Genomic DNA, 25,074 nt, shown 5'->3' with positions numbered 1-25,074 from the left:
CAACCAATAAATGCTTAAATCTGGTGCATTTCCTGTGTTAAAAACAATAGGACATTTCAAGAGCTGAAAGCTTGACTCCTTTTCTATATAAGCTTAACCTTAAATCAGAAGTCTTTGGACTTAACGGTATAAAAACACTCAAATTCTGCATGTCGTAAACAGTACTTCTGACTGATTACTGCAAATAAATCTAGGTCTATCTAGCCTAGGCATTTTCATTGAAGACCTTATTATCATTAACTAATTAAACACTGTGGACTGTCCCATACAAAACAGTATCAAGCCTGTTTAACATTATCTTTCTTCAGTACAGATGAGACCACTTGCAAAACAGAACAAAATCATCTGGCTGAAGGTTTAACAATATCACTGAATTTGTTTATAAGCTAAGAGGTACATATGTTTTCTAAAAAGTAAATTAACACCGTCACAGGAAAAACATCTACTAAAACTTAATGGCACAACTGCTGAGTTTCCTGTTATCTAGCAACATAAACAAGAATCCAAATAATTATTATTACTACCACTTTCATCATGTGATCTAGACCAGTGTTTAGTGCTTTTCCTGCTCTAACACAGCCACTTTAACCCAATAATGGGCTGTTAATGAGCTGATCCGTTGGATCAGGTGTGATGGGAGCAGGGAAAACAGTAAAAAGTGCAGGGCAGTGGGCCTCCAGGAACACGGTTGAGAAACACTGCTCTAAACTGTCCAAAACGTTCAGTAGATGTGTTCATATTTAGATATCTAGCTCACACTGAATGAATGATATCTGCAGGCCAGCTAGCTGGATATCAGTCATTACGCTACCTTGAGTTTCATTAACTAACATGCTAAATTATAGTGGACATTATAAACTGAGCCCACTGACAAACTTTCAGCAATAAACACACAAATCATCAAATAATATTAGTTACATTAAGTAGATTGGACATCCACTTGAACGCCTTATTGTGGAGGTTCTTGGCTGCCTTTACGTTCCAAACACACAGCATACTCACAGAGGTTACCATGGAAACCGGGTGGGCAGATCCTGCTACAGCACCGTAACTTTCAATTGGCTGAACAGGGCTGAACTTGAGGTGCTTTCAGTGACACTTCACCTCATGCACACACTTTAGAACAGAGTAAAACAACTATCCGCAGTTTCCCTATAAAAAGTTTCCTATGTTTTCGAGATCTGAGCTGGAACACTGTTCCATCTTGACTTTTATTCCCAGATCGATATTCCGGTGAATAAATGTTTTTTTAATGCTAATCCAGGATGATCCATTCCCAATCTATAATTTTTATAAATGGTTATGTATAAGCATCGGCAGACGTGTACATAAAAACTTGATATCTGCATTATTTCGCAATTCGCTTATTAGTGCATCCTGAGGACGGATTCTACAAATTTTTTGTTGTGTTTTTTAAACAAATGAATGCTTACTACCCAGATAATTAGCTTGACTTATTTTCTGATGCACTCTAGTATATTGCAAAGCACTAGTAGTGGTATGTAGAGTTATAATCTATAGAACACATATTTCATTATTCCAGTACACCTTGCAATTTTACAAATGCACTGTTGAATAAATAATGTAACTGTTAAAACTTGGCTTGGATTATTTTGACCACAACAATCCTCAAAACATACACAGAACCATGCATCCGGAACTGTGGTTGGTCAGGATGCTCACAGCACACAGTCAGACTGTTGCGATTGCTTTAGTGGGCTCATTTGTGCACTGATGTTTTCTGAGATATCACTATCACTATCACTAAGGCGAGCATCACAATAATCATAATAATAATAAACAAACAATACTGTGCAACCCTGCTGTTCACTGAAATCATGATTTGGCTTCTGCAGTTCATTGTAAAGAGATCTAATTTCTGCATTTAGTTGAGTAGTATGAGCTCTGTCACAAACCACTCTTCATTAGATGAGTGTTCTAACAAATCCCAGGTGTTTTTATGTCTGCTGTGACTGAATATTTTGACTAATCACTCGTGCAAGCAGAGTGAAAGCAATAGTGTTGGCACGCAGTGGGATGTAGCTGAGTAATGTCAAATCAACATTACGCGCTAGTTAACAATTATATTTTCTTTTTTTTAATCATGCAGTCCTTACAGGCAAAATTCTTCAACATAACACTATTCGACATACATAAAACATGACCAAAGAAAGCCAAAGCCAGGTGTCAACCTCCTCATCCAGACCACAACACTGGACCATGGTTTACCCTCTCCAGCCACCCAATTCACCTCATGAGGGCTTTTTTAATCAGCTAACGGGCAGCTATTACCACCTATGCTTGAGGTGATTCAACCTAGGCAGTGGTCCATCGTGAATGGAGCTGTTACCACACAGCCTTTTCACACCAACAAACCAAACCTTAAACCGACAGTTAGACTGTCATCACTCTAAACCAAACCTGTTCAGACCTTCACTAACTGCAGCTGATTAAAGCCACCATCCAGTAAACCTTACAGACAGCCACCTTACAAAAAACCTCAACAGAGCTCAAAAGAAAAGTTCAGACTCACCAGCTGACAGGCCGGCACTGCCAGAGTTTTCATTTTGCTCGACATGGCTACATCGGTGTGACTTCGATCCAGCCGAGAGTGAGGATGTCACGCCTGAAGCACGCATACCCTATGGCAATATTACTTCACGCCCCATTACTTAGCACTCCGTGTCATTTCCTGTTTCAAAGGGAAGTCTTACCATAGCAACACACCACAAGGGGAAGTGGTTACTCTGACTAAAAAAACCTCTTCTTCTTGACCTTGTTGAGCAACTCCGCTACATGAGCTGAACAATGGGCCTCCTCTACACCCCTCCAATCACACTGCACCTGGCCTACATCAAGAGAATCTACCCTGTCAACCACAAGCCAGGGCAGAGCCCTCCATTCAAATTAGAAATCACAGTGCACACATCCACACATACCTTACTACTAGTTCTGACATGAACAGCAGTGGCTTTGAAGAAATGTTTGGGGGAAATGACACAGTGGTCACATGGCGTCGCTGTCGACGAAAGATGTAACTTTACAGGAGAACATGAATTGCTAGCTAGTGATTTAGGATCGTTTATATCGGTCTGTTCATTACGACATCTGACCACAATGTTAAGTTGGCATATTTCATTTCTGTTTAGAAAAAAAAAAAAAAATGACAAAAATGGAGACATAAGGTTTTGTTTCAGCAGTGGCACCTCTGTCTTTTGGCAACTTCTAGAGCTGCAAAACTACAGAGGTGTAATCATGAATATTTTCAAGATCAATACAATTTTAATTCAATATTTTATGTGTTAAAAAAGACAGAGCTCTTATTATATCACTGCTGTCTGAACAAAACTTGTATCTCCATTTTTGTTTTTGTTTGTTTTTTAAACAGAAATTAAAAATGCCAGCTGCCCTTTACACGGAGTTAAACTGTACTGGAGAACAGAGCTTTATAAATGTTCCAAAATTATTCATTACAAAATAATTCACAGAGCATATGCAACACCTTACAGGAGATATCAAATGAAACGTATTCCTAGTTACACCTGTAATATTTGTAACTCGGCACTGGGTACAATTATGTATGTGTTCTGCGAATGTTCTAAAGTAGCAGATATATGGACCTCTACAGTAGATACATTATCTAAAGTACTTGATCTCAGTATTCCACTGTCACCACATTTATGCCTTTTAAATGAAGACTCAGCTCCTGATGGCAGGTTTTACAGCCACCAAGAAGACTGTCTTGCAACTTTGGATTGCCCCACATTGTTCAGATACAAAATTCTGGATATCTAGTTTTTAAAATATAGCTCGGATGGAAAATCTTACAGCTAAGCTTAACAAGGCAAAACAGTCAATAAAAGGAAACTAGGAGAATTTATATGACTCTATTCAAGAACTTTAGTTTTCAATTAAATTATGTGATGTTGTTTAGTGTGTAGTTGTTTATATATTGTATCTTGTATTATTTATATATGTACATATATATAAAATACAAGACACAACACACACACACACACACACACACACACACACACACACACACACATGTATATATATATATATATTTGCTTATATATATTTGCTTTATTTCTGCCTACCCCTCCCCACCCTTGCTGTAAAACATGAAGAAAAGTGCAACAAAAAGTTGATCACAAAAAAAAAAAATAATAAATGTTTCAAAATTACCTGGTAAAAATCTGGTCCCACTAATTTCCATTCAAAATTATAAAGGTTTTTTCTTTCTCCTGTAAAGTTACCCTTCTGGAGATGCAAGGTTTTGTTCCAACAGTGACAATATACTACAGTTTGGCTCAGAAAAATCCCAATTTTATTTCAAAACAAAAGATTGTAAAGTAGCAATAGGGTAATATCCTCGCACCGAATAAAGATCTTATAAAACATGCAACGGAGTTACAGACAATACAAAAATAAACTGGACGCACCCAGTTGTCTAGTTTAGAAGGCTGTGTCCCTAAAAGGCAAATGAGAGGCTGTTTATACCTTGTTTCAACATGCATTCTTAGTGATCAGATCATGTTCAGTTTCCACTTAACCTCATGAAAAGCCAAGCATAAACACACCCAGGACACAGCCACTCATATCTCATTCGGTCAGACACGTGGTTCTTACCATTTCTCCTACTTATCGAGCAGGCCTACTGTACATGCACAGATCATTAGTATAGTAACAGTTTTTCTAATGTTTTATTGTGTTTATAATGTTAATTTGGCCTTAATTGCTACCACATTTAAACCACAGGAACAGTTATAAGCAAAAGTTTGTGGACCCCTGGCCAAATTACATGTTCTGTTAATTTTCAGAGTGAAAACAAGTTACTGTGCCTTTAAGGTACATGTAAATGAGATTTGTTCTGATTAGCTATTGTGCCTCATTCAAAAACCAGTTCAGGCTGAAACTGATGTCAGTGGGAGTGGGCAGGGCTATACTTGAGTAGGCTGAACATGTGGATATACAGTCATATGCAAAAGTTTGAAGATAGTTATAGTTTTAAAACATAGCTTATAGTTTTAATGCTAATGGTAGTATTTTCTGATAAGATCATTTAGGTTATCCAAACATCTTTCCTATAGCTTTATGATGGGAGCTCTGTGTAAATGTGTTATTTAAGGACACAAGGGCGAGATAATATGTCAGAACAAAGATCTTAATGACTTTCAATACAAACATAAACAAAATGTATTTTCTGTTTCAGTTATGTTGGTGGAAATGCGTCTGCTGACTCGCAGATGAGAGGATAAACAGGGAAACACAAGACGACATGCCTGAAAACAAGTGCCATCATGCTCTCTGGCCAGACTGAAAGCATCCAAAAGATTACAGGTGGTGACAGGTGAGACACCATATGTACAGAAGGTTACCAGAAGAAAAAAGTGAAGTCAAGTCTTGTCTGTTTACACTGAGGAGACATTTTAGTGAACAGCGTAAAAGGAATTCTGCCAAAGCACATACAGATATGATCCATACATAAAATACTGGATGTGTTAAAGCAAAGTGTAAACAAGCTCTAAGAGACATTTCCAATACATTGTTTTTTATTTTTCTATTCTGTATCCATTTCATTACACACTTACATAGTTGTTACTGCCAGTAAACATATGGCAACTGTAATACGACAAAAACATAAATATGAACAAATGTATAACTGCTTCTTAACCCTAAACTTACCGTTACTACTTTCAAGATTAAATATGAATAAAATAGTACATTATTATAAGTGAACAACTAAAGCGTGGACACCCATAAGGGCCCTTTGTGCCTTAAAAGGGCAATTCCACCATTTTTCCATTTTTTTTGCATAATTCAATCATTGTAAACAGTCATTCAGTGATTTGATATGAAATGCTCCATTCTAGAGACACTTAGAGCCAGAATTGTTCACAGTGGTGGTGATAGGAACCAGACAGACGTCTGAAGAGTTTAACACCTCTAAAAGGTCCCTCAAGGAAAGTTATTACATTAAATGGTTAGCAATACACAGAGTGACGCCTGAAACATCGCTTTACAATTGTTTTGAGATTAGATTTCAGCCTTATTATTGTATTTTTTAAAATCCATTCATGTCAGCGACATATATGTAGGGCGTTGTAAGGTAAAATAGTACCCAAAGGAAGTATTTTTCCCAATATACCACTATTTTGTCATCAATAGAACATATAAACACTCAGAAGAGGTGCAGGTTTACTGGTGGTTCTGGATTGTGAACAAAATGGCTAGACTTACATTGGAGACAGAGCAACCCCTGGTTCCTCTCACCAGAAATCAGTGGGTGAAAACTGTGAGCTTCTCTAAAATGAAGCTTTTGACATCTGAATGGCTTTGTTTACATCTCAGTGACTGTGCAGAAATTTTGAAAAAGCGGTGGAACTGCCCTTTCAAACAAGCAAAGGCACGTTCCATCACCAAAATGCCTAAGAAATTGACTTTGCTTTGTTTTGTGTGGGGAGGGCCAGTCATTTTGTCTCCATCTTGTAAGTTTCAAAGAGATTAGCCTGGAAGCTAATTAAATAAACCTATATAACTTACTTGTACTCACCTTACGCTGAGTAGGAAGCATTTTAGGGGTCAACCTCGTGCTGACCTTTTTCTGGAAAGATCCTCCCAAGGCCCAGCGAGAAGCCAAGGCCTTAGCTAAACCTCTGACCGCCACCATTCTCTGTGTGGAGAAAGACTGAAAGGGCGGTTGAAATGAAGCAGTTTGTGCTACTAAGATGAAGGAGCTCTCTCTGACTGTGTCTCCAGATTGAACAGGCCACTTGTCTCGGCAGCAGGTGGTTCGATAAACGCTAATTAGCGAGAGCGGACCGCTAATGGGTTTTCCTGAAGGTTCTAGCGGCCTCTGGTGGACAAGTAGGGAAATTACAGTGTCGCCCTTTCAAATAGCTCCACACTTTTCCACAGAAAGGACTGGAGTTCGTTGCCTGAGGAACCTATGTCCTGTTGGAAAGAACACATGAAGAGCCACGTGTATGTGGTAAATAATTAGCATAGAGCTACAATAATAAGCCACAGCCCCTAGCGTTATTTTGTTTGCCCAGTTCCTCACTTTCATTCCATGTTAGTTTTACATAAATAGGAGTGCCACCATATCGCGGTCAGTGTGTAATAAAGGCCCATGAAAGTGATATAAGGTAAATTTAAATGCATCTGCTGAACATTTGTATGTCCCAAAGCAGGCAGGTTGTTAAGCTGTTTGCTATTGCAAAAAATGACCGAAACCTCTAGTTATGTCTTGATTTGCATATGTGCATGTATCACTAACAGTAACTGGCTGGACTGAGGTCCAAACAGCCTTCATCTGTTTAAACTGCCTCACTTCTTCTGTAGCATCAGCATCATAGGACCGTAGATTCTGAAGGTGGGTTTATAGCTAACCTTTCACTTTTCTCACTTTTGTTTCTTGCATGTGGCTGTTTGTCTCCTTTTTGTGGGTCAGTCGGCTGATACTCCTAAGGAGGAAAGGCTTTTAGAGAAAATGCAGCTTTTAGGTTTATTAAAAAAGCTAAAAGGCCCACCTGACTTTTCTAGCTTTCTGCATCGTTCTGTGGTTGAGATGTAAACAAAGTCGTTCAGATTTGTTTGGTGTGAAATGGTTCATTGTAGAGAAACACACCGACTCAGATGTCTTTACCGTGGTGCTGATAGAAACCTAGGGTAACCATGTCTACAGCACAAATACAGCCATTTTATTCACTATCTAAAACCACCAGTGAACCTATACACGTGTGAGGTTCTATGTGTGTTGGTGATGATGGTAAAATAGCGATATATCTGAAAAAAACATGTTTTCTTTTTAAACTATTGTGTCTTGCTTGTACCACTCCGCCATTCATTTATTTAAAAAAAAGTTTTAGACTAAAACATTATTGAAAATATTGTGAAACAATGTCATCTAGCAGCGTATTCATAATTTCATGTACTTATTTTCTGTAAGGGGGGTTTAAGAAGTGGATGTGGGTGTCCTATCATCACCACTGTGAACAATTCTGACTGGGTAAGTTTCTCTAGAACAGACTGTTTCACACTAAACCACTCTGAATGACTTTGTGGATGTGATTAAGCTTTTAGTGCTTTGTCTGATACATTTTGCCTCCTCAGAATAAATTATAAAAGCTCACGCTGACCCATGATAGTGGTGGTAGGCTGTTGTTGGAGTACTGTTCAGTTGTTATATATCTGTGTGTATATTGTGATTCACCATTAGCAATGCAGTTCAGTCCAAGACTGTCTGGGAAACTGGCCACTGTGTCTATTTAAATCTGAGTGATTAAATCATGATAAATGTAACGACAGAAATGGTCCAAAATTACTTGGAATAAATACATTAATTTACAGGGAAGTTAAAGGAGTTCTAACCTTCAGCTATAAAGTTATCAGTTACAAAATGTTATAAAAGAGATAAAAGGTTTTATTATGACAGTCATGATTTATCAATATAAATCAAATGATCATCATTCTGCTGTTCTAAGCTTTCCAACATGCTTGTTCTCAGTCCGTGTAATTGTTTCTAATTTGTTCTCTATTGTTGCACCTTTTGTGTTTGTTGTTTTGTTTTTCAAAATGGTGCATGACGTCCTGCAGTTATTCTTACAATGAAGACGATAATCAGAACGATGTAGCGTAAAATACAACATTTTGCTTGAGAAAGAAAATAAAGTGTGTTTTCATTTTTGCATGTTAGTTTCTTAAAGGAGTACTTCTAATGCCATTTTCTTTTTTTTAGCAATGTATGTTTTAATAAAACCAACATAATTAAGGCATAGGGTCATTCAAGCAAAAGGATTTTAGTCCAAGTCAGTTAAAAGTCTGAGTGTTTTGAACTCTGACTTGAAACTATTTGTTAGAATCATCCATATAATACAGATGCACTGTTATGGAATATCTACGCCAACAATTATCACTTTGTTCTGGCTGATTCTGATACCAACAATCATTCATTCATTCATTTAGCATTGTAAAACAAGTTCACACTAAAATACATACAGAAAGTGCAGTGAGAATAATATGGGTTGAAGATGGATAACTGATTAAAGTTAACTAGTCGTCATATAGATATTTATTATTGTAGATACTTATAATAAAGGTATATTTTGTATAAAAAAGTATAATTACTGTCAACATTTACATTATCTAGCAGACTTCCAGAGCCACTTACAATGGCATGTGTATGTAATACTAAGAGTTTCTTATTGGTACAACAGTGTATGTATGTATGCTCTTATTGCTTAACATTGGTGAGCAGTAATGATGTACATTTGCTTTATTACTGTACTTAAGTGCTTCAAATATCTATACTTGCATAAAATATTTACTTTTTTACACTTTTGCTTTCACTTCTGTACATTTCAAAGAAAACTATCCAACTTTTTACTCCACTACTTTTTTCAAGTGGCTTAAAATAAAAACTAGACTTTCCATAAAATGTGACAGTATATGATGCACTTTCACAAATAAATCAAACCAATCATAGTGCACCTTTCACTAAACCCCTAAATACTAAATGTCTAACGGCGAATCAAACCTCCAGTACTCTGCATGCAGGCATGTGCTGCTGTTTACTGTGCTCTGTTGAGTGAGTTTAAGTGAATGGAAATGCTCATTAAGTTAATATCAGGACGCTAACTTTTCTGTTGTAATTGCAGACCAGAATTTACATTTTCCTATTTGTCTGCAAATAATATGTTGTTTGCTGCTATATTGTACACACGTTTAAACACTGTGTCCACTCACTGTCCACTCTATTAGACACTCCTACCTTGTCAGTCCACCTTGTAGATGTAAAGTCAGAGACGATAGCTCATCTGCTGCTGCACAGTTTGTGTTGGTTGTCCTCTAGTCCTTCATCAGTGGTCACAGGACGCTGTTGACTGGATATTTTTGGTTGGTGGACTATTCTCAGTCCAGCAGTGACACTGAGGTGTTTAAAAACTCCAACGGCACTGCTGTGTCTGATCCACTCAGACCAGCGCAACACACACTAACACACCACCACCACCACATCAGTGTTACTGCAGTGCTGAGAATGATCCACCACCCAAATAGTACCTGCTCTGTGAGGGTCCATGGGGGTCCTGACCACTGAAGAACAGGGTAAAAGGGGGCTAACAAAGTATGCAGAGAAACAGATGGACTACAGTCTGTAATTGTGGAACTACAAAGTGCACCTATATAGTAAGTGGAGCTGATAAAATGGACAATGAGCGTAGAAACAAGGAGGTGGTCATAAAGTTATGCCTGATCGGTGTAAGTAATATACAGTTTAAATCAAACTCTGTGTGGCTATTCTAAACAAGGATTTTCTTATTTTTGAATTTACTTATCTAAGTTACTTCAGTAAACCATGCCAGACCAAACCAGTACATGTTGTAGATGTTTGTGGTTACAGAATTTGTTATAAAACCTCAATGTGCCCCAGTAGATAACTCTATTTTCTATCTCTTGCAGAAGAATGGCAGTGGTTGGTGTAGGCCTAACTTCCTTCCTTGTCTCTACACTGCTCTGTGAGTATCCACTGACCCTCATAATGCTTTCCTGTGTGAAGACTGTGTGATATTTTCATATCTACAGCTTATGAGCTTCTTTCGTCTCTTTAGACCACGTGCGAGCTAACTCTACCTGCATGCCATCGGAGTGTCTAAATTGTTCCTCGTCTAATGCAGGTAAAGCCGTACGTGTATGTAAGCATTTGTGACTGCAACAAGGAAGAGCATTTGCTAAAAGCATGACCACTGTTGAGTTCTTCTAGTTTAAAATGCTACACTAACAAGCTGCGCTATGTTGTTGTAGCTAATTGAAAGTTCAAAATGACAAAGAATTTACACACAAATACAAAATAAATATCTATTAAAGTTATAAATGTGCTCTACTTATGTTATGAAGTCAGAGCCACAGTTTCTCATTACGGTGAATGGGGTGTTTGCTAAAGTGTTGTCTAATCTAGCAGCTGTTGCTACAAAAAAATGTTTGTGGGCAGAGCATGGACAGGGCAGTTGACTTTGGTTTCTGCTCCACATGACCTGTGACTGATTTGTGTTACTTCTCTGTGATAACGGAAGGAAATTGCCTGCTGTGCTCGGGAAACAGTACCAGCTTTTGTGGTCAGTACCAAAGTCTTTTTTTCATTAGAAATGAAAATAAATAATATTCTGTGCACTGTAAAAAAAGTATTTAACTGTCAACATACCACAAGCATTTCAATGCATGAATGTCCTGACATGTTGTGCAAATGACAAAAAGAGTTGAAACTTGAACTTGAACTTGAAACTACTGTAAGATTTAGTTGTCTATACTCGTTTTTTTATGATGGTTACTGTTCTTATTATTTTGCTATAATACTGTATGTCATAATAACTGGTTGAACTAGTGAAACTTCTGAATAACTGTAAAAGACAGTATTTCTAAGAAATGAAATGACTGTAATTAACAGCTTTTGTCTGGCTCCCCTGTTGCTGACTAAATTTTCTTCTCTTCTAGATGTTCCCATGACCTGCAGTAAAGGTACCTCTGTTTTTCTCACATTGTCTTCTGTGGCTGAAAATATATAAGGTAGCACTTTTACCGTGTTTTTATGACCAGTCAGACCAGGCATCATTTTTCAGGGATTCATTTTTCAGGGATTCATTTTCTGCGTCTCATAATCTAAATAATCCCAAACACATTCAGTGGTGTTGAGGTCTGGACTCTGTGGGGTGGTCAAAGAACACCAGTAGCTTCTTGGTTTGATTTGCAGATTTTCTCATCCTTTCAGATTCATAGTGTTGAGTTATCTTCTCACAGTGGAAGGATGGACAGAAACAACTGTTGTTTTTTTCAGATCTGAAGCAGCTTGATTTTCTCCTCTCTCTCAAAGATGAAAGCTTTAAATGTTGTTTATCTGATAGGGACAGGTTTGTTGGTCTACCAGGTTGTTGGGAGTCCCAGTTTCTCTGTATCTATTAATCCTTTTTTTAAGTATTTCCTGATAAATGAAGTTGTACTTAATAGCTGTTTCGACTGGAAACTAAATAAATAAAGAGCAGTCAAGCAACCTATTTATTTATTTATTTATGTATTTATTTATTTATTTATTTACGCACTTACTTACTTATTTACTTACTTACATACAAACCCAAAAAATGTAGGGAAAAAAAGGGGATGCACATGGAAAGTTAAATAAAATCCCAAAGTACTTTACCTGGTGCACTGAACGTGTGAGTAAAGAATTAAAAAGCACAAAACATGAGAAGAAAAGAAAAGAAACAACATCTATATTGCTTAGAAGACCTGCTGTGTCACCTTTGGCCTTTTGTTTGCCCCCATTTCAGACTTCAAGGTACAGTTGATTGCCACCTCCTTCACAGTCGACGAAGGAACTCAACTGAACTTAACCTGTGTTCAAGATCTGCCTCAAAACCTGACTATTGCCTTTGAGTGGTCAAAGAATAATCAGTTGATTAAGGGTGAGAACAGAAGCATTTTGGTTATGAAGATAAAGGAGACGATTACACTATCATGTACTGTACGGAGTCCATGTGGGGATTTCAGCTCTGCCCCTCAGGGTGTGACTGTAAACGGTAATTATAATGACATCTTTTAGCTTTGGAGAGACATCAGATCAGATACACACTGAGTTGCCAGTTTGTTAGGAAATGCCTACAGTGTTGGCCATTTTATCAGAAACACTTGGCATTTAGGTGCACTGTTCAGGTTTATTAGCCCCCTGTCCATCAGTGGAGAGGGACCACCTTTTCCAGATATTATTTGAGTTGTGGATTATTCTCAGCACAGTGGTTACACTGACATGGTAGTGTGTGTGGCATTCAAATGCATGTATCAGACACAGCAGTGTTACTGGGCTATGAGCTCCACTTTCCTAGACACATGTACACTTTGTGTCCAGAAGTACATGGACACATGAAAAGCCTCTTGACTTGACTTGACGTGACCATCACACCTATGTGAGCTTGATTGACAACCCATTTCAAAACCGTGGGCATCTGCCCTTTTGGACCTACAATGACACACATCCACCTTTGCATACTTTTGTGTTTTGCATATATATTATATATACATACACACCCCTGTTCAATAAGTATTTCTACATATTATATTTGTGAATTAGCCCATAAAACCTCAATAGCACAAAAAAACAAGCTAACTTTTTTTTGCAGTTTTTATTCGTATCTCCAGAGAGACATCCACCACCACTTTGTGGGTATAACAGCTTTCACTCTTCTGGGAAAGCTTTTCACAAGATTTTGGAGTGTGTTTGTGGGAAATTGTGCACATGAGAGGATTTGGGAAAGGGTCTTCCCCAAACTGTTGCCACAAAGTTGGAAGCATATAATTGTCTAAAATGTCTTTGTATGCAGTAGCATTAGCATTACTTCTCACTGTAACTAAGGGGCCCAAACCCTGAAAAACAGCCCCAGACCATTATCCCTCCTCCACCAAACTTTACTGGTGGCACTATGCATTCCAGTAGGTAGTGTTCTCCTGGTGTCTCCCAAAAGCAGCCGTATTCATCAGACTGCCAGATACTGAAACTTGATTCATCATTCCAGAGAACACACTTCCACTGCTCCAGAGTCCAGTGGTGACGTGTTTTACACCACTCCTGTCGATGCTAGGTATTGTGAACAGTGATCTTAGGCTTGTGTGCAGCTGCTCAGCCATAGAAACCCATATCATAAAGTGGTGGATGTCGGTTCCAGAGACAGTCTGGAACTCCATTGTGAGTGATGTTTAGGCAATTTTTACTGTCTACGCACTTCAGCACTTGGCAGCCCACTGTTTGTCTGTGTAGATTACATGGCTGTGTGCTTGGTTTTTTACACTTGTTAGAAATGAGTGTGGCTGAAACATCTGAACTCAATAATTAGGAGGGACGTCTGCATACTTTTGGCTATATAGTGGGCCTTGTAGCTCAACCAGGGGTGCGGTGTTGTCTGGGTAGGTGGATACATTGTGCCTTCTAAGGCACTGGTTTTCAAACCGATTCTCAGGGACCGCCAGATGGTCCTCCACACACACTACCATGACAGTGTCACCACCCAAATCAGATCTGGTCAACAGCGATGGTCCTCTGCTCATCCCTTTCCACTGATGGACGGTGAAGAGGGGAGCCAATAAACAGATGGGCTAAAGGGTCCGGGGTCCAAGAAGTCTAAGACCAGTAATGAAAATGCTTCTACTTCGCATTCCTTTCTAATTTAATAGAAAGATTTTTATTACAAATAATATTGCCAGAATTACAGTTTGATTGAGAATCTTTGAATCTTTGAACTTTTTGACCCCACCCATATGGAAAAAATATATTCCAAATGTATTTATCAAATATATTTTTGGAATGTATGAAAATGGTCAAATATTTATTTGTTAAATTTATTTTTAAATGCGTTTATTTGTATTTGTTATTATATTTTTCAAGTGTATGTAGTTTAAACAAAGGTTACAGATATGATTACATATACACAAACTAAATGAATGGTACTGACGTCTGTGTTTTGCATTGTACTTTGCATAAAGATAGTGTATGTATAAGACAGTGTTTACACTAAATGTATCTCAAATAAACCGGACATCAAATCATTGAACCACATTTTCACAGTGTATCAACACCTACAACACCTGCTTTTGCCATATTAAAGGTTAATTTGCAAATGTTTAAAATGAAGATACTGGAATACAAATTCATTTCAATTTTCATACATTTTCAAATATATTTGATAAATACATTTACTTACATTTATTTTTATATAGTGCATTTCTATGTGTAATATTTCCCCATACATTTAATACATGAAATACATGTATTTTAAAATATATTTGGTTAATATGCCAATATATTCTAATATTGGCATTTTAACCAAATATATTTTAAAATGTATTCCGCATGGACTGCAATGTATTTGACATGTATTTCAAATATATAAAAATATGTGTTCATATATATATTTTTTTCTATATGTTCACTGTATATGGTAGGTGTTTCTAATAAAATGGCCAATAAGTAGGTGTACATATTAAACTGGCAATTTGGTGTAATTCAATAGGTTTACAAAAATGCAAGTACTCTGACCCTGATTGATTCATTTGGAGTGTTTTCTCTGTGCTCTTGCAGATCAAGCAGGGATCATTCTGCTAATCTGTGGGGTATCAGCTGTGGTCATCATTATCCTGCTCGCTGTCATTATGAAAGTTTTGATAAAGAGAAACGAAGGTGAGCTCAGCCTGTTTCCTTTCTCAACTCATTCAACTAAAAGATGAATCACATAGCTGTTTGTGAGAACATGCTGGTACATTCCAAGCCTGTACAACTTTGTCTATCTCTGACTGCTTGTCGGTCTCTCTCTCTCTCTCTCTCTCTCTCTCTCTCTCTCTCTCTCTTCCTCTCTCTAGTCCAAAGAGAGGCCAGGAAACGCCACAGGCAAACACACATGCAAAACATCTCCAGCACCACCACCACCGTCCCACGCTACTGGTGAAAAAGGAGAGAGAGAGAGAAAGAGAGAGTGGTTGCATCCAAAGTCGCATGCTACCATACATAGTACGTCAAAAATGGTACACCTGTAGAAGTCCATTTATTAGTAGTATGTGTGGACGCAGCTAGAGTGTTATTATACAGAGCCATTAGCCATTTAATCAGTCCCAGGTCTACCTGGATGGCTGTGGAGTAAACAACCAAAGAAATATTAATGTACTACTCTTTGAAAACTCTTTCCTTTCTCTGCTGTATAATAATCGCTTCATGCAATTGATTAACTTATCTATGCTCGGCCCACAAATATGTTGTTTTATAGCAGCTGTTAGAGGTCTGATAAGCTTTACAGAACCTTGGCAAAAATCAAGAAAGGAGAAATTGTGCTGCACAGCCCAGTTTAGTCAGAATGCCTACATTCGGAGTAAGTTATAAATGTAAAATGAAATTTATTTTGTGTCTGGGTGAAAGGTCACACTGTTAGAATAGACTGGATGTAATCATTTTTTGTGTGATTGAGGTTTATAGGGATAAACATCTGATTGGTAGGCTAAGCAGGACGTTCAGTGGCTTCAGTTGATTTTTAAAGGTGTAATTTCAAAATTTCTGCATAATTCAATCATTAGAACTGATACAAAGTCATTCAGAGTGGGTTTGGGGTGAAATGGTTCATTGTAGAGAAACTTACTGGCTCTGATTTCTTTATAGTGGTGGTGATAAGAACGAGGGGTCACTTACTGTAGAACAAAATCTTGCTGTAGAACAATGTCTTAGATATCAGGCAGTGCATTCGTAACCATTTCATGTAATAACTTTAAGTGAGGGAACTTTTAAGACATCAGATAATTCTGATGTCTCGTGCCTATCACCACTGATTCTGTAAGAACAGAACTTTTCACATCAGCATGATTTTGTTTATATCATAACCATTTAATCATGCAGACGTGTTGGAGAATCAGTGGAGTTCTTCTTTAAAATTGCATGCTAGCTACGTTAATGGTTGTATAAAGACCTTGTTGCTTCTACTACTAGCAGTAACACTAATGGCTCCACAGAAGTTGTGCACTACAGTTTCTCATTAGGGTGAATGGAACTTTTGTCTGTGTTCTGTGAAGTTTGTCCAACCTCACAGCAGTAGCTTTAAAAGAAGTGGCTGGATGGATAAGTAGACTTTAGTGCACAGTTTTTATGTATTTTGCTGAGTTTAACATACTGGCAAAAAATAAAGCATAAAATGTGCCATAACCTTTGCACAGGCCACATTTTATGTTTTATTTCCAGCCTGTGAAATTCAGCAAATACACTGTACATTAAAATGTCCAGGACTGTGTTCTCTGTATAGGATGTGTTAACTTATTTTCAAATAAACAAAATATGTAATTTGATTGGGGCCCCAAAATTTTTGCATATGACTGCATGTGTACTCAAGATTACAAGTCAGATACGAATAATGGTCGCAGACTAACTAGCAGTGCAGATAAATATCTCTCTGCCTGGGGAAGTTTATTCAGAGGTTTTTACTATATGGTAATTTGTCAGCTCAATAAAGAGTCATAGTTAAAGCCATTTTTATTCCCGGTTCCATTATTGGCAAAAAAATCTTTCTCACCACTGCAGAAGAAAACAACAGGAAACAAACAAATAGCCTCCGCTTAGCTGAAGTGTATTAGCTGCAGAAACTGACAGCAGTGTTTATGGCTGTAGCTGCTGTAGGTGCACTGCACAACCCACACTAAAGCACACCTAACCTACATTGCCATGGCAGGAGCTCACAGGTTCGCATAGGTCACCCGGAAACACTTAATCCCTAAACAGGTCAAGTCTGCTCAAAATAGTCACAGCAACAACATGATTACACTGATCTCTGAAAGAAGCTGCAATATTACATGCAGTTACTGTAAAAAGGGATCAATAAATACTATGAAAAAGAACAAGATTAGAGAAAAGGTTCTAAAACCTGGACACTAAACATGTGAATACTGTAAAGGTAATGTAGTATTAGGGGACCAAAACTTGTTTAAATTGAGAATAGAATAGAATAGAATAGAATAGAATAGAATGGGTTGTACCTCCTTGTACTTCCTCTCACTGGCCACTTTATTAGAAATGCCCACCTTGTATTTCCTCTCACTGGCCACTTTATTAGAAAGACCTACTTTGTATGTCCACTCACTGGCCACTTTATTAGAAACACCTTGTACTTTCACTCTCTGGCCACTTTATTAGAAATACCTACCTTGTTCCTCCAATCACTGGCCACCTTGTTAGAAACACCCACTTTGTACTTCCACTTACTTGCCACTTTACTAGAGGAACAGCTCTGTGGTCAGACACTGATTATTGATAAAAGGATAATACAAACTATACATCAGCAGATGGTCTCTAATTGCACGGCAACAGGGTGGGGCTGCAGTCTAGGGGTCTCTGATACAGTAATGAGTTCATTAGGTTAAAATGTGGCAGAAATGCCTAGATTACAATAGAGTGGCGCATAGCACAGTAGATTAGCATAGTCTGTAAAATTACTATAGTGAGCAGTGCTGGTCAGTCAGGGTGATTCCACACAGTAGCAGCTGGTAGAGAGATAATCCAGGTAAATCTTCAACACATACAGAGACAGAGAGAGAAAGACAGAGACAGAGAGAGAGAGAGAGAGAGATGAAGGCTAATTCCATCCTCCTAATCCCCTCACTGCCCCCCTCCACGCTTCACAATTCATCAACACTGGCTGACCAACACTCAACACAAACCACAGGCTACATAGACACATATACTCACATATACGCTCAAAAAACATAATTCAGTGCGTCTGTAAGTAAGCAGCAGAACTCCTAAAGGACTGTACTGGACTCATCTTTGGTGGAGCCACATTGGCCTGTGGAGTAAAGCAGGGAAGGTAGATGCACCTGGGACAGAAGGCAAGATGGGAGAAGCTCAAAAGGTATGTGTGAGAGAGTGTCTACCAACGCCAACATGAACTCGGTCAGATCCAATCAGTGTTTATACTGATACTTTACCCTTTACAGGCCAGAGATGACAGCTGGCTATGATTATATCATACTGTACATATATGGTACAGATGGCACATCAGTATCAATGGGTATTACTATCCACTATTGGGTATCAGATATTAGAGGAGATAAAAGAATGAATCCTGATCTAATCCTGTTACATTTCTAGTCGTTAGCTGGGTAGTTCTTCCTGTGGGGTAGTGGTTTGAGCATGAGAGTCTACTTTGAGCATGAGAGTCTAAGTAAATAGCTTTAAATTAAAATATATTTTTACTGACCGGTATCAGTCGATACTCAAGGGTTCAGTATTGACATTGGTATCAGAAAAGAAAAAGTGGTATTGTGCCACTGCTAATCTATGACTACTACAAAACTTCTTACTGAATTTATGACTGATTACCAGGATCTTCATTTGAATAAATGTTTATTAATCAAAGCTGTGTTGGTCGAAAATGCTTCACAGTATAAGAAACATCCTTTATAGCATCAGCGTAATACTATTTCTGCCATATATATTGTGCATTTAATATCATAATAGTTGTTTTACATGTGACAGCACTTTTGGTAATCTAAGCTGTGGACAGCCTGCTCACTGGATTAATTTTAATCCACTGCATTTAGCTTCATGGTTAAGTCTCCTTTCGGCTAGCAAGCTAGGAGCCGTTGTGAAATGTGATGTTTTCCTTTCCTTCTCTTATGCAAAGAACGAGGCTGGGCTGGGAGCCCATGTTAATCTAATAATGCTAAGATGCTAGCCATTACATGAATCTTTTAGCTAAATTAGCATTTTTACACAAACAGTGTTGACACTTAAATGTTCCAATTAGCCTAGAGGTTCACTTTACGTTCACCACAACCTTAAATCACCTGATATCTATGATAGTTATTCTTCTCTGTGAATGCTTGTGATAGTAAGTGGAAGGCAACAGTGTGCCGTTGGTATATAGGTAATTGATTTAGCTCAGGTTTAGGTCAGGTTTTGGATAAGACAATGAGAATGGGAACAAGGAGCAGAAGTAAGTAGTGCTAATAGTGATGTAATGTGGAAAGGAGTAACCTTTTGTGATATTTTTGACAATTTTGGATAAAAATGTAACAATAACTTTGTCATTCTACCATTGAGGTGGCAAACCAAGTACGCATATTGATATGTAATAAGTGTAAATGTAGTGTGATACATTGAACGTGGGTAAAGTTATAACACCCCACAACATGACTAAAATCACTAAAATACAAATGTTTAAAGTAGAAAATACAGCAAAGAACACATAGACATCAGATTTCTGTGTGTTAGTCTGATTTTGAACTCTCTTTGTGGGAATTTCCCTCAGGGCTTGCTCTCAGTTATTGAGAAACTGAAGGGTTCATCAGAGCAAGAGGTGAGGATACTTCTGCTTGGGCTGGACAATGCAGGAAAAACCACCATCCTGAAGAGCTTGGCCTCAGAGGACGTCAGCACTATCACACCTACACAGGTAACATATAAACACACACGAGCTTTAGAGGTAAAAGGTGTGAAGTAATCACTCCGATCCAGAATCAAAGGACCAGCTCACTCTTACACAAGAACACAGACACACTTTTACACAGAAGACAAGCAAATGGGTGATATTAGGGGTGGGTGATGTTGCAAAAATACTATATCAAGATACTAGAAGATATTTTATGATGATTTGTATCTGGATATTTAGTGTGACTTTAAATAAAGCAGCTAAATAACTTTTGTTCATAGGATGAAATTTAAAAAAAAAATTGCTTAATTTCTCTATTTTGACATGGACATGGAATAAGCCTAGTCTTGGACTTAACTGCAGCACCAATGGTGAGTCACCATTGGAAATGCTTGTGGTCTAGACCTAAACCCTATTCTGGTTTAGTTTTACTGGGGAGGTGTTGTAGTTTGAGTGATTATCAATGAGATCCATTATTTTAATTCAGTACAAATCTGCAACGTCTATAGTTTTTACAAGTGAGAAATCATTTAAGTAATTAATCTGGAGAGAATAATTTGTCAGACTCAGAGCAGTAATAGTATCTCTGTTCGAATTAACCTTTAGGTTTAATGTGGGTGTGGGAAACTGGCCTCTATTGTCCGAAGTATTGCAAACACTTCCTCTAATTATCTATGTAACTGGGTTGAGTTCACTGAAGAGAAAAATGCATTAAGAAGTTTATAGACACCTGTTCATCCAGTCTTCATTGCAGTAACAGTCTCTAGTCTACTGGGAAGGCTTTACACTAGATGTTGGAACATTGCTGTGAGGATTTGATTGTATTTAGCCCCAAGAGCATTAGTGAGGTCAGGTATTGATTGGATATTTGGTTCTGGATCATTCCAACTCATCCCAAAGGTATTGGATGGAGCTCCATCACTCTAGAGAACTCAGTTGCACTGCTCCACAGCCCAATGCTGGGGGTCTTTACACCCCTAACCAATGAATCGCTTTATACATTATGACCTTAGCCTCTGAATGTCTGAATGCTCCACAATATCCCATTCTACTGGGCTATGTTTTTCTATGGAGATTATACTAGATGGACTCCTGAACTGTGCCAGTCATGGGTGCACCTTAAAGTAGCTGAATTCACTAATTCAAAGGGGTGTCTGGATATTTTTGGACATATAATGTGTCATATTTGATGTTTACCTGCCTTTATGTGTAATAACTGAGTAATAGATTTTTTTGTGGACACATATACTACAGCTTATCTTAATGCTGACGGATTACAGAGAGCTGTTTTCCCAACAGCATAATATTTTTTAAAATTCACTTTAACTACAGTTTTATTGATTGTAGTGCTGTATTTGTAGGGTTTTAATGTAAAGAGTGTGGCCTCTCATGGGATGAAGCTGAACGTGTGGGACATCGGTGGACAGAGGAAGATCAGGCCTTTCTGGAAGAAATACTTAGAAAACACAGATTTGCTGGTGAGGAGAGGATTCAGCCTCTGTCTCTATGCCTTTTTCTTTGTGTCAACTAATAATGGTTCGCCTGTAATCAGCCAACTGTCTGGTTTTGAATAAAGGAGTTTACCTTTGCTGCTGACTCAAAGGCTCCATTGTTTTTAGCAGGAGACATTTGCATGTTATTTCTGCCATTGGACGTCACACAGTCTCTCTCTCTCTCTCTTTCTCTCTCTCTTTCTCTCTCTCTCTCTCTGTCTCTCTCTCCCCCCTCCCCCATCCCTCCTCCCTCTCTGCACCTCTCTGCCATATGTCCTATGTACAACATTCAGTCTGATGGCTTAATAGTTTATCTGTGATTTTTCTCCCAAATGTAGTAACATTACTGTGTTCAGCTTGTCTATACAGTAGATATCTTACACAATTACCATTGTGCTGACCTTATTCTCCAGCTCTGGACACTAAATTGCAGTTGTTCATCTGTTTGTTTCCAGATCTATGTAATAGACAGTGCAGATAAGAAGAGGTTTGAGGAAACAGGAATGGTAAGGCTCAAAATTGCAGTGCTGTGCAAAAGTCAGAGACCACCCTTTCATTTATTGAATTTCCACTTAAAATGACCATTAAGTACAAGTTATTCGTTTTCAGCCTCAGAAAAAAACGCAAAACTTATATAACAGAGAAGCCTTCGACACTAAGTATAATATCAAATCTATCAGTATTTACTTTGTCCACTCTTCACTGTCACTTGAACTTCTCCATCCTTCCAATATTAAAACCAACCAGTTACAGCTGAGCTGTTAAGAAGCCGTTACTGAGAAAGGAAAACACACAAAAAAAAACATTTGCACTAGAATAATGATCCGCTCATTTTAATATAAGATAAAGACAAAATGAGTAAACACAAAATGCTTTTAAATGATCATTCCATTTATTGAAGATAACGATTTATTCCAAACGTAAATCACTGGTGTGAAAAAGTAATCGCCCCTAAACCTATGGAAGATTTAAATGACTTTGTTTCACATGTGTATTTGAATCTCTTTAGAACGTGGCATCATGTGCTGCTTTTTGAGACCTTCTAGCCTGCTTCATGTTGCCAGACAGGTTCTATTTAGGTGATGTTTAGATTCAACAGGTCTGGCATTAATCCTGCCTGGGTGTGGCCAGTGAAACTGAACCCAATAGTCAATTCAATTTAGTTAACTGGTCGATTTAGTAGCTTTTTCACATAGGGCCATGTAGGGCTGAACGGCATTATTTGTTTGCTTGGGTTATCTTTGCCTAATATTAAAAGTAGTTTGATGATCTGAAACATTGAAGCGTGACAGATATGCAAAAAAAAAAAGAAGAAATTGGGAAGGGGCAAATACTTTTTCACAGCAGTGTAATTATCTGTTACATGTATGTTCTCTGCTTTTTTCTGATGCTGGAAAATGAATAACTTTTACTTAATAACCAGTTTGACTGGAAATTAAACAGGAAGTAAATGAAATTTGCATGGCACCAGGAAACTCCCTCTGATATTCCATCATACAAACAAAATTACCACAGAGGCCCTGCTGTGCTAGACAGACCACAAACACTGCATTATGAGGATAATTTACATGGCTGTGATTACAATCAAAAAGAAAACACTGACATTATGGTATCATGATAGTATCTGGATCATTGCAAAATGCCCTGCAGACCTTTATCTGTTTACGTATGTTCTAAGAAAGACATTTAGTGTGAATATTACAGTAGAACAGGTCTGTATTCCTAAAAGACAAAAATAATTTACAGTTTTTCAAACATTAGTGGTTAAAATAACACTAACTTGTTTTCCATGTATGTGTGTTTGTGTATGTAGGAGCTGTCTGAGCTGATAGATGAGGAGAACCTGAAAGGTGTGCCTGTGCTGATCTTTGCGAATAAGCAGGATTTGGCCACGGCGTCTCCGGCCAGCGAGATTGCAGAGGGTCTGAACCTGCACACCTACAGAGACCGAGTGTGGCAGATCCAGGCCTGCTCAGCTGTGAGCGGAGAGGGAGTACAGGTGACTGACACCAGGGGGCACCAAAGGCCTAACTCTGTCTATATTCAGCTCTATACTCACACATACTACTTTGTAATCATTTAATAATGTTATTAAGTAAGCACATCCTCTACAGGAAACAAACTTAAATATTACACCTACGTTTTGGAAAAAAAACAAAACATACTGTATAAAATGTGCCATTTGCACAGATTTTCTCTGAGACTCAATGGTAAATTCCATAAAAGAACAGTAATTGTGCATTAAAATGTGCAGAAGTGTGCTCTCTGTAGAGGACATGTAACTTATTTTCACTTAGAAAATCAACAAATCATGTCGTTTGACCAGCAGTGCCCATATGTAGTGGTACCATAATGTCAGGGTTTTCTTTTTCATTGTTATCACAGGGATGTAAATTATCTTCATAACGCTGTTTTTGTATCTATCCACAGCACTAAATATAGTGCCCTCTGCGAAAATTGGCAGCCCTGGTAACATGAAACAAAAAGCAAAACAAAAACCTTTTTTGAAGCACAAAGATTGAAAAAAAAAAATCTTATCTTGAAATAAATATTTTTATTAAATCTGCAGGCACCGTAGTTGTTGGCACCCGTTCATTTAATACTTTGTGCAGCCTCCCTTGCGAAGATAACAGCTCTAAGTCTTCTCCTATAAAGCTTAATGAGACTGGAGAACACATGGAAAAGGATCTGAGACCATTCCTCCATACAGAACCTCTCCAGATCCTTAAAATTCCATGCTTGTAGACTCTCCTCTTCAGCTTATCCCACAGTTTTCTATGGGGTTTAGGTCAGGGGACTGGGATGGTCATTGCAAAACTTTGATTCTGCGATCAATGAACCATTTATTGTGTTGATTTTGAGGTGTGCTTTGGATCATTCCCCTGCTGGATAATCTGCTGGAAGAGCTTGACTTTTTTCACTGAGGTGTTTTCTGAGCTCATATCCTAGAAAAGTGCCTTTGATTTAATATGTAAACACTGTTAAAGATTCATAGCATACTCTTTACTCCCCAGTCCATACAGCCCACATATAGAAACTAAGCTGAAAAAAGAACTGCTGCGTTTAAATATACTGTTGTGATGTCATGAAAATGAGTGTATTTACATATTTCTACATATTCAGCCTACAACTCCACCCATTCATCCTAATGTTATAAGGAAGATTACAGCTCATACTGCTTTCCTAGCAGGGCACCCAATCAGAACAGAACTCTTTTACATTTATCAGTCATAAAGCCAAAGTAACATCATATTTAATTCTAAATGATAAAAAAAGAGGTTGGAAAATGGTCATGTACAAATGAATTATGACTGTTTTTGGTAAATAAACCCACACAAATGTCAAAAAATTAAAATAAAATAAAAATAAGGGCTCTTTAATATATACAAACTCACCTTGCACAAGGTATCTCAGAACACGCTGAAGTTGATCACATTATAGGATAAGACAGACTATAAATAGAGTAGTAATAAGGTGGCCCACACTTATCATTCAGATCAGTATATGTGTTTGTTTCTGTTTTTAATTCCTTTGCTTATATATATGTATATATATTTTCACAGGATGGAATGAACTGGATCTGCAACAACATTGTGAACAGGAAGAAATGAAGATGCCTGCTCTTCCACCCTCAAACAAAC

General features: G+C 37.9%; 3 protein-coding genes across 8 annotated transcripts in view; 2 read left to right on the top strand and 1 right to left on the bottom strand.

The window, feature by feature from the left end:
• Nucleotides 1-2,928, bottom strand: part of rgs14a (regulator of G protein signaling 14a) — a 30,740-nt gene extending 27,812 nt beyond the window's left edge. Inside the window, exons 1-2 of one of the 3 annotated variants that reach the window (XM_036575594.1) lie at nucleotides 2,715-2,928; nucleotides 2,534-2,642 (exon numbers count right to left, since the gene is read on the bottom strand). In XM_036575594.1, coding sequence (XP_036431487.1) covers nucleotides 2,534-2,578 — 45 coding nt within the window. In that variant the 5' untranslated portion in view covers nucleotides 2,579-2,642; nucleotides 2,715-2,928. Of the gene's footprint in view, nucleotides 1-2,533 lie in introns of all 3 variants that reach the window. The other 2 variants (XM_036575595.1, XM_036575596.1) reach the window with 2 other exon arrangements.
• Nucleotides 2,929-7,132: 4,204 nt separating this feature from the next.
• On the top strand, nucleotides 7,133-16,750 carry LOC118811269. Of its 4 annotated transcripts, none has more exons than XM_036575428.1 (9): nucleotides 7,133-7,151; nucleotides 7,348-7,378; nucleotides 10,465-10,520; nucleotides 10,614-10,679; nucleotides 11,076-11,117; nucleotides 11,494-11,517; nucleotides 12,324-12,572; nucleotides 15,122-15,220; nucleotides 15,400-16,750. In XM_036575428.1, the coding sequence occupies exons 3-9, from the start codon at nucleotides 10,469-10,471 to the stop codon at nucleotides 15,483-15,485; spliced, it is 618 nt and encodes a 205-aa protein (XP_036431321.1). In that variant the 5' UTR covers nucleotides 7,133-7,151; nucleotides 7,348-7,378; nucleotides 10,465-10,468; the 3' UTR covers nucleotides 15,486-16,750. The 4 variants fall into 4 exon arrangements, with proteins under 4 accessions (XP_036431321.1, XP_036431320.1, XP_036431318.1 ...); XM_036575427.1 differs by having other exon boundaries at nucleotides 7,136-7,151; nucleotides 7,285-7,378; XM_036575425.1 differs by adding an exon at nucleotides 7,955-8,014 and having other exon boundaries at nucleotides 7,137-7,378.
• Nucleotides 16,751-18,093: 1,343 nt separating this feature from the next.
• On the top strand, nucleotides 18,094-25,074 carry arl3l2 (ADP ribosylation factor like GTPase 3, like 2). The gene is made up of 6 exons (XM_036575424.1): nucleotides 18,094-18,419; nucleotides 19,821-19,964; nucleotides 21,302-21,418; nucleotides 21,889-21,939; nucleotides 23,247-23,432; nucleotides 24,997-25,074. Exons 1-6 carry the CDS (start codon nucleotides 18,402-18,404, stop codon nucleotides 25,042-25,044), a joined length of 564 nt encoding a protein of 187 aa, XP_036431317.1. The 5' UTR covers nucleotides 18,094-18,401; the 3' UTR covers nucleotides 25,045-25,074.

Source organism: Colossoma macropomum, unplaced genomic scaffold, assembly GCF_904425465.1.
Source record: "Colossoma macropomum unplaced genomic scaffold, Colossoma_macropomum, whole genome shotgun sequence".
Lineage (NCBI taxonomy): Eukaryota > Metazoa > Chordata > Actinopteri > Characiformes > Serrasalmidae > Colossoma > Colossoma macropomum.
This window is presented reverse-complemented; position numbering and strand designations above follow the sequence as displayed.

Bases quoted from the DNA above. Each gene is read 5' to 3' on its own strand.
- LOC118811269 (XM_036575428.1), top strand. From the start codon at position 10,469: ATGGCAGTGGTTGGTGTAGGCCTAACTTCCTTCCTTGTCTCTACACTG. The intron at 10,521-10,613 runs GTGAGTATCCAC...TCGTCTCTTTAG, and splicing joins CCTTGTCTCTACACTGCTCT to ACCACGTGCGAGCTAACTCT. The intron at 11,118-11,493 runs GTCAGTACCAAA...CTTCTCTTCTAG, and splicing joins AAACAGTACCAGCTTTTGTG to ATGTTCCCATGACCTGCAGT.
- arl3l2 (XM_036575424.1), top strand. The intron at 21,419-21,888 runs GTGAGGAGAGGA...GTTTGTTTCCAG, and splicing joins TAGAAAACACAGATTTGCTG to ATCTATGTAATAGACAGTGC. The intron at 21,940-23,246 runs GTAAGGCTCAAA...TTGTGTATGTAG, and splicing joins GGTTTGAGGAAACAGGAATG to GAGCTGTCTGAGCTGATAGA.